Source organism: Eurosta solidaginis, chromosome 5, assembly GCF_040869045.1.
Source record: "Eurosta solidaginis isolate ZX-2024a chromosome 5, ASM4086904v1, whole genome shotgun sequence".
Taxonomy (NCBI): Eukaryota; Metazoa; Arthropoda; class Insecta; order Diptera; family Tephritidae; genus Eurosta; species Eurosta solidaginis.
The window spans coordinates 226,986,115-226,997,831 of NC_090323.1; the positions used below are offsets into that span (position 1 = coordinate 226,986,115).

An 11,717-nucleotide genomic window follows, 5' to 3' on the forward strand; every position below is an offset into this window, starting at 1 on the left:
AACCGCTATCAAAAAGCAAATGAGACATTGCAGGAGTTTGCTTCAGATGTTGAAAGTTTGGCTCATCTCGCAAATGCGGACGCACCCGTGGAATACATCGAGAGGGTAAAAATCCAGAGTTTTATAAATGGCATACGGGACGTCGAAACGAAGCGAGCCACATACGCAAACCCAAAGCAAACATTTTCTGAAACGGTATCCCATGCATTGACTCAGGAAACGGCGTCATTATTGAGTAAACCAGCATAAAAAGCTCATCGTGTGGAAGTAGAAAGGCCGGAGTGGGTAGATACAATTTTGGAGGCGCTTAAAGGATCGCAAAAGCGGAGTGAAAAAGTTATCAAATGCTTCAAATGCGGGAAGTCCGGTCACATTGCACGTCATTGCGATCTTGGGCTTAATAGTTCCAACAATGTGGGTGGGCGTAAACGCAAAGCTGGAGGAGATGAGCAAGAGCGAGTAAGAGGTAGAGAGCTAGATCCAGCTATTGAATGCCCTGTGATATCTGTGTCGCAAATTGGTAGAAAATCGAGCAGTATTACCGTCAGAGGAAATGTGGATGATAAAGAGCGTGTACTGACTGTAGATACGGGGGCATCTCATTCCTTGATTCGATCTGATTTGGTCTACAGGAGAGTAAAGTCATTACCTGGAGCAAGGTTGCGTACGGTAACAGGCGAATATAATCAAGTCCAAGGCGAAGTGGTATGTGAGGTATTAATCGGAAAAGTCATGGTTCTACACAAATTCGTTGTGGCGGAGATCGTTGATGAAGTCATATTGGGAGTGGACTTCTTCGTTGACCATGACGTCAGGATCGATATGCGGAGAAAAATTATGCGCTATAAGAACCAGGACATACCACTTAACTTTAGTTTGGAAAAAGGGTTCAGCAGTAATCGGGTACTGGTGGAGAAGACTCGACGAAGGCCACGAAATTCAAAGGTAAAGGTTGATGGAACAAATGGGCCAAACAAATCAAAACCGAAGGTACCTGTGAGAGAAACACTGGCATTAAAAAGCCCTAACGGACGTACTGAAACGAAGAAAGAATGCAAGGGTGATTTCAAGCCAAGGCACACTACTGTTGTGAAGCGTCGGAACGATACTGATTATGCAAAGGAAATCCGTCCAGCGCAAGCTCTGCGAAGTAGTTCTTCATTGGTCAAGCAACAGAGTGCGAGGGAACGATTCAGGATAATGAGTAGTAAGATGAAACACAGGTACGACAAGGAAAATAATTCGAAAGGTTTCTTGGCGGGAGATTTGGTACTGTTATACAACCCTCACCGTCGGAAAGGTGTTCCATCCAAATTTCGGTGCAGTGGGGAAGGCCCGTACAAGGTTGTGAAGAAGATCAGTGATACTATCTACCGCATACAAAGCATTGAGAAACCACGGAGTAGAAGAGTGGTACATTTGGCGATGCTAGCAGCGTTTAGATCGAGAGATTTGTCTGATCGAGACGATCAGACTTAGGTGGAGGGCAGTGTCACGGATATTAGCATCCCTAAGCTATACTATCACTAAGGCGATGCTAAGCGATGTTAACGTCAATAATCAAATCATGTATACACATATATAAGGCAGCCGAGAGATGTCGCACACAGATGCATTTACTTATACGCCTATGTGTGTGCGAGAGACTGTAAACTACAAACTCACATACATATGAGAGACGCTGAAAAGTAGAAAATTGTAAACAAGTAGAAACTATATGAGAACTATAAACACTCGAAATAGTTGGTAAGTTCTGGAAATAGAAGAGCCTAGATGTATGCAGCGTAAACTATAAAAGCGGCACAAGCGAGTAAAATGTAATTCAGTTTGATTTGAATTGTCAAGCAGTTACGAGTAAGACGATATCTAGCGAGCAATAGCACTATTATTTTGAAAGTCAGTTTCCTTTAAGATATCAGTTTGGTTATTAAGCTATTCGTTGCACAGTTTGAGTGTATTGTGAAGTACTTTAATAAAGGCCATTTTGCATTATTACAAATTGGAGTTATTTATTCAACAGTTTAGTGATTCGAACTTAGCAGAGGATTGCAAATAAGAGGATTTGCAAGCAAATTCGTTACAGTATTTATATTACTCATAAACAATGGAGGCATATACGTTAGCGTCCAAGATCTAAGAATATCAGACCCGGATTACTGGCACTACAACATTCCCAACTGCTTTCAGTTTGCAAAGACATATATGACTATATTGATCACTACTATCACTGTATTGATCAGTACTCGTTTTTTTTTTGCACCTAAAAGATGGTTTTGCTCTTCTTTAATCCCAATTAGACCTGAGAGATCCTGGATTCTAGTCCCTGGAAAACTACATCAAACTAATTTAGCTATAGTTCTTTGTATCGTAGTTGCCTCACGGCAGAGATTGGCGAACACTAGGAGTGTATTTATGACATCAAAAGTTAGGACTCGGCGTGAAACTTGTAGGCCTCGTTTTGCCAATTATAAAGGAAAAATTAAATAGTTAGTAAAATGGCAATTTTAACAGACGCTCAGCCTTAATCTTCTCGGACATATGTCGCACCAGGTTAATATAATTATTAATACCTCGAAGAATAGTCTATGTCTTGCTAGAGCAACGTATTCGGAGAGAACTGCCATTTAAGCAGGATGGATTTAACTTATATAAAAAATATCATAGACTACACTGCGGCGTATAGTAGAAGGTTTAATGTTTAAATTAAACTGACAGCCCATCGAATGTTTCCCTTATATGTGCTTTGCAAAGGTCAGTAAATGGATTTCCAGAGCACCCTTTCCAAAAAATTCAGAACAAAAGGCAGATTTGTCCTGCGTAACTTGACACTATCATCCACCTAGTCTTTGACGACCTAATTTATGACGTGTATGATACTTGAAATAAATGGCCTCCAAGAATTTAAGGAGTAATCTCCGTAAGTACTATGAAGAAATTCGGCAATTAAGAAATCAGGCGTATGACGAAAAGAAGCACAGAAAGGCTCTCAGAAACATCCATTAAGAGTAGGCAAATTACTATGCCAAACATCCCAGACTCTAGATAATCTTCCATCTCGATACTGTAGTAGGTAAAACTCTTATTTTATGCAAAGTATCAAACTTATTGGATATCCACCCTACATACAAAAACGTGTAGCTAATTGAATAACCTTTGTTCTAAATTTTTGATATTGCTCTACCCGGCGGAGCACTATATCACCACGCCACGACGCCTGCCGATTTCCTTTGATAGCAAATCTTAATATCTTTTTGCAACAAAATTGTCTGGTGTTTTCTAATAGTTATTTTAGTAGTTAAATTTGAAAAAATTAAAAACTAATAAAATGAATGGACAAGCTTTTTAGGTCACGTTCTTCAGAAGCGTTTTAAGACCACCGATTGCTTTTATAAAAACGTGTATGTCTTTATACTTCCGCTGTTCCTATACTCCGCTCTTATATTTATTCGTAGTTTATGTATTTTTTATAAGATCCATTAGTATGGTACAAGCTTATTGTTATTGACTTAAGGGTATCTAATTTATTTTTCATGTTCCAGGAGTGCCAAATGACTCCGGCAAATATATGGTGAAGGCCACTAATGCTGGTGGTGAAGCGAAAAGTATTGCTGATTGTGCGATACTTGAACCATCGCCAGAACGCCAACAGGTTGGCAGTAAGAATGTCTCCTTTGATACACAAGATAATTTGGAAACTGATGTAAGTCTGCATGTTCAATCTATAACAAAGACTAAATAATTTAATGACAACGAAAATTACATGAATTTCACTTTTTAAGTAATATACCTAATTTTATTTTAATATTATTTATTTTTTATTTTTGAACATTTTATTTTTCGATAAGGTTATACAAATTTAATTTTTTAAAATTCCTATTATTAAATTATATTGTTTTTTGTTATTATATTTAAAAACAAAAACGAAATTAACTTACAACATGTCACCTATTGCATTTGTATGAATATAAATATTTTACAATACCACCTACAATTGAATTTATAAACAAACAAAAAAGTCAAATGATTTATAGATATAGTTATTATATATAAATACTTAAAAATTTATTTAAATTAAAATTATTGTAAACTTTTTTCTCTTATTGTTTTTTTCGCCAACGTTACCAATAAATTTGAATTGTTCGATTTTCGACTCGCATTTTCGCTTAAAAAAATACTTAACTAAATCCAACTGCTTCTTTCATTGCTTAATGGGGTTTTGTTTTTGAAATTTAATATATAAATTAAATAATAAACAAACCACCAACATTCGAAATATTTGCATCAAAACCATTTCACATGCATCCATCAAAAAATCCAATAAAAAAACCACGTGCTCAACTACCATCACACCAACAACTTAATACCATCAAACAAACCAAACATCCAACGCTGTTCTATTAACAACCTTAAGACCTTCATAAAAGAGCCAATGTCCTTCCAGACCACACAATCCGATATCTCAACTGAATCCGATTTGCATAGCTTATCTGAGTCGAAAATAGTAACTGAGCATCGTTGCACCACCGAGGCAACAATGCGTCTAGAACACAAGCCAGCGAACTTAGATTTGCCTGTATTGAGTGAACGTCCAAAGGGGCCTATAGAAGCAACAAATATTGGCACTAGCACCGATTTGCCCGACGAACAGATACTTAAATCGGTATCAACTAACACTGACGCCACACGCTCTAAAATTGGCACTACACAAACACCACCAGAAGTACCCCCCAAACCCCAACCTGCCTCTAATAACACTACACAACCACCAACGCCAATACAGCAACCCGAACAACCACAATTTATAAACACGCATAGCACAGGTACAGGAGGCGTTACATCAACAATGTCATCATCTAGCATGCGAGAAACATCGAAATACGAGAGCACAACAAGCGAGAAAAAAACCTCATCTTTCGAATACTTCAAACAAATTGATAGTCAAGGTGCACAACAGCCAACCATACCTGGTGATAGATATGAAAGACGTCAAATTTATCCCACAGATAAGCAACCTACACCAATGACATTCTCAAATCCCAGCGAAAGAGCACGCACTGCATCACTAACACATACTGAAGATATCAAAAATTTGGTGCTTGTACCTGGTTCACCACCGGAAATGTGCTATGAACCAAAATCTGACACAGTCGATGCGAAGCCGCAAATAGTTAATGAATGCATAAAAATATTAGAAGCTTCACAGCAAACACAATCAACGAAAGATCCGCCTGTTGGTGGCGTACGCATGCTGCCGTATAAAGTAGCAAAGGCACCAACACTAGCACCGGAACTAAGCGCGCCATTCCTTGTGAAGGAAGTAAACAAAGCTATTACAATACCAGCATCGCCGAATCGTGAAAAAACTCCTATAGATGATATCCATTTAGAACCTGGCACACCGCCAGAAATTTGCTTTGCTCCAAAGCAAGAAGTACGACGTCAATCGTTGGTGGAGCAAATGGAGAAAACTTTAGAGCAAACTATACAACAAAATGCCACAAAACAACCACCGCCCATGTCAGTACCTACACTAACTCCTCCACTTGCTTCAAATGCTTTAAAAACGAATCACGCTTACAAACCACCACCGCCTGTTGTGCCGCAAAAACTTAATGTTGGTTATCCGTATGAGAGTGATTATGAGAGTGATCGTTGGAAATATAGTGGCAGTGAATCGGATGAGATCTCTTTCCGACCGGTTGCTAAGAGCGGTTATGCTGCTGATACCGAAGAGATTTCTAATTATCAAAAAATGCAGTCAATGCAGCAAGATGATCGTACGTTTTATGAATCTTCATCCAAAACAATGCATCAGGTTTCGCATGGTCCACAGGGCACAGGCAATACAGTACCGAAGCCATATCATCAACAACAACAACAGCAGCAACAACGATCTATACCAAAACCTATGCCAACACCATCACCAGTAGCATCTCAACAACCTTTCTACCAACAACCACAATTGCAGAAACAACCGCCCGCTCAGCTTTACTTTACAAGCAAACAAGAAGGTGGTCACGAAAAGCATGAATACTCGAACAACAATGAATACAGACGTGAGGAGAAGGTGCGCTTGTTGTTGTCATTATTGATGTTGTTTTGTTGCTACCACAATTCATTTTTCTAACGTGCAACTTGTTGATTTTATTTTTAACACATAGAATAAGTCGTAGTTAAGTTAATGTAAATATTTCAAAAGTTTAGCTTAGTACTAAGCGAATTGCTATCAGCTTTGCAGTATGATCAGTTAAGCTTGCCATAATAATCTAAAAAGTCAGTTACGGTATTCAAAAAGAGTTCGCTAGGCTTTTGGTCGATATTTGTTAGTTCATAAAAGAACCAACTGGAAGCTAACAAACTAACGAGACAGGTGTTAATATTAGGTCCTATGCATAAATAGCGAGATATCGACTGCCCAGTTTTTCAGTGTGAGTTTGAGCTTCAATTAAAGTGGTGCTCAGTTGAACTTTGCCACTTTGGCCGTTCCAATAAAATTTAGTAATTCATTTTAACTCTCAATTAGAACGTGCTATCCTCCTTTCAAATACAGTATTCTTCTTTCATATACTATGTTAAGAAATCTACGTATAGACCATATAGTAAGAGCCGTAATGTGTTGGAATCAAAGTGCATGTTGTATATTGAATTCTCAACCATCTGTTGGGTTTTCTGAACTATTTAGAAATCACCAGTTTACCAAAAAAAAAAAACAACAACAGATTTCTTACGTGTACTTCTTTGATTACGGTTTTTCTTTCGTCGAGTATTTTCGTTCTTTCAGTAACTGGCACTGAAGAAAGTGAATCTTTCACATATATAAATAACTTGCGTTCGCAAATTAGAGGTAGAATAAATTACGCTGTCCAGCTACTAGAAAGTAACTTTTCTCATATTCTCTTCAGCGAATGTGAATGCACCATAATATGTTCAAACGTATAAACCAGCGTTCGCGTACGAGTGTGAGTGAGTGTTCCCAGTCCATGCCTTAGACGGTGTGGCCACTATATCACATTTTTAGCGAATTTCCCTTTCTCTCTCATCAACTTATTGTTTTAAAATCGACCACGAATTTGTTTGCCATCATGCTGATACCAGACATTTTCAAAACAGACTATTTTCTTCAATATGAATTTCATTATATTTAAGAATTCATGAGCTTAACACCGGCTTATAATAATTGAATTTCAATTATTATGTTTTCTAAGAGAAACTGAAAAGAAAGAAACATTTACTGGCATATTGCGATGGAACCATTTCGAAAACCGCCAACGTAATCATCATCAGGCACATGGCACACAAATTAATATAGAGACAAAATATCTCAATTGTGTTGTTAGTGCAGAAATGAGAAAAACTGAATTAAGCATGAAAACAAATACCAGCAGGATAGCCTAGTGGTTAAATGCAACTGCAGTTTCACCATGTGATTCACGGTTCGAATCCCGGTGAAACCTTTGATAACATTACAAAATTGCCTGATGATGATTACGTTGGCGGATTTCGAAATGGTTCCATCGCAATATGCCTGTAATTGTTTCTTTCTTTTCAGTTTCTCTTAGAAAACATAATGATTGAAATTCAATTATTATAAGCCGGTGTTAAGCTCATAAATTCTTAAATATAAGTATAAACTGAACACACCATTAAACAAACATACATGAATTTCATTATATTATTTAAGTGACCCGAAATTAGTTTATGATTAAACAATTTTCTTAAAATGATACAGAAAACATATTTTGGCAACCTTAATTGACATTTGGGACATTTGTTTTGATTCGGCGAAAGTATCATTTGATGCAAACAAGTTTTATTTTATGAATCTACAATTTCCTTGATATTTGAAAAAAGTTTATATTGAAGTTACCAATTTAATTTTTATGGAAAGTATTATATATGTATAATGAGGGGCCGCATTGCTACTCGGAGTACAACATACGTGATCGTACTACTTCAGTCGTTTTCAGAATGATGATATAAGTAAACGTGTAATGGAACGTAATCGCTGAATTGATTATTTTTTGGTATTTTTAAAACTTATTCGACGTTTTAATATCTAATATGACTTTGAAATATTTTGAAACGTACTTTTGGTCTTATAAAAATTCAATCAAACTTATGCCAGAGACTTACCGAGTGGTCCTTTACTATTTCACTGTTTGTCAGGGCTTTTTTATATAAAAAGATAATTGGTATTAAATAATTCAAAATAATGGAAATTACAAAGTTTATGAAGTACAAAGTTTTTGATATTTTATATATCAATTATTTGATCACTGCCGCGCAATACCAGTTCGTTTCAATGGCCTTCGTCAACTGTCTCATCTCACTGCTCCTTATGCTTAGCGTCGCTATTCGTTGCCATGTCAAGTATGGTTGAATTTATTTTTTATGTACATATGTGACAATTCGGCCAATCCTGACTTTGACATCGTCCCGACGTCATCGACTTCATCGCCATCGGAATCATTTTCGTCTAGATCTGGTGGTAGTGTGTACCATGGTTTCATTTTGTCCGTTGTATGCACTGAACAGAAACGCTTTTGTTTACATATGTTGCGTACCATCGATGTCTTCAATCAAATAACGATCATTGCCCAGTACTTTTGTTACCCCATATGGACCTTTGTAACGTACGTCGAGTTTACGTGAATCACCTGTTCCTTGAAGATCGTTCTCGATTACTCCTAGATCGTCTACCTAATATACGACAGGTTTGCGATATTTTGAATTGAAGCGTTCCTTCAACTTATGTCGGTGTTGTTGTATACAAGCTTTTCACGCTTTTCGGTCATGCTGTGTATTTCACAGTCTTTAATTACTGCTGCCAAATGTTTATTACGAATGATGTCACGCAGTCTAAAATCATAGATAAATTAGTTTGGGCTAACACCATAGTTTCGCCGAGAGTTTACACTCTATTGTAAATTTCTTAACTCCTCATCCTATTGGGTTGTTTAAGATCCTGCTGTACGTAGAAAGTCTAGATTGATTTTATTAGCCTGCTCCATCTACCTGATCGTATGATATTTTGGATATGTCGTGCATTAAATTTCTGTACGTAGGAAATCAATGAATTTTTTTTTAATTCCGAACGTGAAAAATGCGATTTTAGCCGATTGTAACTTTGCAAATGTTTCTTTAGTTTTTATAACTGTATAAGAAAATGGTCCAAACATTGCATTGCGAGGGATAGTTCTTACAGTTCAGTCCGGATTTCTTCACCGATTTACAAATAAGACCTAAATGTTTTTCTATTATTGCTGTGAGCAATGAATAAAAATATTTAGCTCTAAGAGACTACTAAATTGTCAAAAACAGACTACTCAGGCCTTAGAGTTTCTTATCCTATTATTGTTGAATCATTGAAATATTAACTTTTAGCACTGTGACAAGAAAAAAACCATTTTGTAAATACTTAGTCCGAACTTTCTCCGTAGAAGTCCTAATTAGACTGGGCGAGACTAAGGGAAGGCGAGAGCTGCACATGATCGACCAAGCGGGAAAGGCGTGAGTCCAGGCGCGTGGCTGTAAAATGTCGAGGATTATGACCTACACATATCCTATGACCTACACATAATATTCGACACTTTACAGCCCCTCGCTTGGACTCTCTCCTTTCCCGATTTGTCTATCATGTGCAGCTCTCGCCTTCTCTTAGTCTCGCCCAGTCTAATTAGGAGGTCTACGGAGAAAATTCGGAGTAAGCCTTACAACCTTAGACTGACAAAGTTAGAAGCAACTTTGAAACTTTGAAATGAGAGGACTGCAGACTTATGACGGATATTCTGGCAGGATACTGCTTCTGGTCAGTGATCGCACATGTAGGAAGTGCGAGTTGGAGGAGGAAACTATCGACCACGTTTTGTACCCATGCACTGCATCCTCCATCTATTAGGAGTGATCCAGCTGTCAGATCTAGAAGCAGCAAGTGGCATAAATCCTAAAAAGCTTATAGTATTTGCCAAGAGGACGGACTTATTTTATAACATAGGTCATGCTTTTGGATGGGGGTTTTCAATTTGCTCGTAAAATAAACTACGGACTCATTCAGTCTATGTGAGGACCTCATGGATTGGCCAGTTCAACCTAACCTAACCGAACTTCCCGAACTTTGTGAAGTGTTTTTCACACAAATAAATAGTTTATTGACACTAGTACCTGCTTAGTATCTAGTGTGCCAAACGAGCGTTTGATAATGTGTTTGCTGGACATAATTTTTGTTAGAAAGAAAGAATCAGCTAACACATTTTCGTATAAAATATAAAAACCGGTTGAAATTTTCAAACTTTTACTTTCTCGAAAAACTTCCTCATGCATGAAAGCATTGTGACTCATTAATACTCAATGAATGAACGATACTTCTTACAAAGTTTTTTATTTGTATAAGGTTATGTTTAAAGTAGAAAATAATTTAATTTATATTCAACTGCTCTTATCAGCTTCTCATAATTAATATGCATAAATGTTTCTAAATGACGAGTGTTTTGTGTTGATTCATAATAATCCAATATTACCATTTGCTCATTGTAAAAATCATAAAAAGCACTAAATCTACGCATATTTATAACACAAAGATGTAGGTAAAAAAATAAGTCAAAGCAAAATTCATTCATTTTTACTTAAGTATTTTTGACATTCATTCATTGCATACATTTGTTAATATACGCGCATGTAACCATGTACAACATCTAAGCAGCTTGATAGCAATATTTTATAAATTTAAATTGCATGATTTAGAATGTAAACATAGCAATTTGAGCACGTCGTATCTCACTTTTTTAAATATCAAATTCAATTAAAATTAATTTAAAATATGTATTAGTTCAAACAAATCGGAAAATGGATTTTCATAGCACAACATTATAGTATAGGCAGAAATATGTTTATAAGTGTCTAGCATATACGCGGCATTTTCTGTCTTTAATCAGTCTTCCTCCTCCATCTGCTCTTTCACATTCTGCCCTTTGAAGGGAATAAAACTTCCCGTAAGCCTCCCCTTTTCTTTTCTCCACTATCTCTTTTTCTTTTTTCCCCTCATAACATTCTCATATATCTATTTGTATTGCTGTTTCACGCCTCCCCACTTCCCTTACCGACACATAAAGATTATTAGCATTAGTGGTGGCTTACGCCGATGACCTGGCAACTCTTGTCAGCTCTTTGCTTCTGGACAGGTAGACCTCAACCCAGCTAAATAAATCGTAGGCTGAAGCTACCTCTTATTGTGTATCCAGATATTTCTTTAGGGTTTACAAAAGCTCATGTATCCGTGGTTATGAGCATTATAACAGTGTGCAGTTCAATGGGAGTCCACGTGGTGTGCCGTAATATACAAGATAGCCACTAGCTTTGCTGACTTTATAGGCGACGACGAAGTGGTATCATTCAGTCATTTTCTGCATAGCTCTTAGTCGGAACGTATTTGATTATGCGGCAATTTGCTAAATAACTGCCAGCAACATCCTAAAATAAAAGTGTCCAAGAGAGAAAATTATGAGCGAATAGCAAAAAAGATCAGAGTTTTCCGAATGGATCTAGAACATTTATTATCTTACCTTTTTATACTCAGCTGAGCCGAGCTCACAGAGTATATTAATTTTGTTCGCATAACGGTACCCCGTAACGGCATAAAGTAATCGAGATGGGTATAGACTTCTACATATCAAAATGATCTGGGCGAAAAAAGAAATTAATTTAGCCAATTACGTCCGTCC

General features: G+C 37.0%; 1 protein-coding gene across 4 annotated transcripts in view; it reads left to right on the top strand.

The window, feature by feature from the left end:
* Positions 1-11,717, top strand: part of zormin — a 320,772-nt gene that overhangs the window by 209,338 nt on the left and 99,717 nt on the right. For 3 of the 4 annotated variants that reach the window (XM_067788672.1, XM_067788671.1, XM_067788673.1), the window contains exon 12: positions 3,540-3,700. In XM_067788672.1, the coding sequence (XP_067644773.1) occupies positions 3,540-3,700 (161 nt within the window). Of the gene's footprint in view, positions 1-3,539; positions 3,701-4,411; positions 6,068-11,717 lie in introns of all 4 variants that reach the window. The other variant, XM_067788670.1, reaches the window with a different exon arrangement.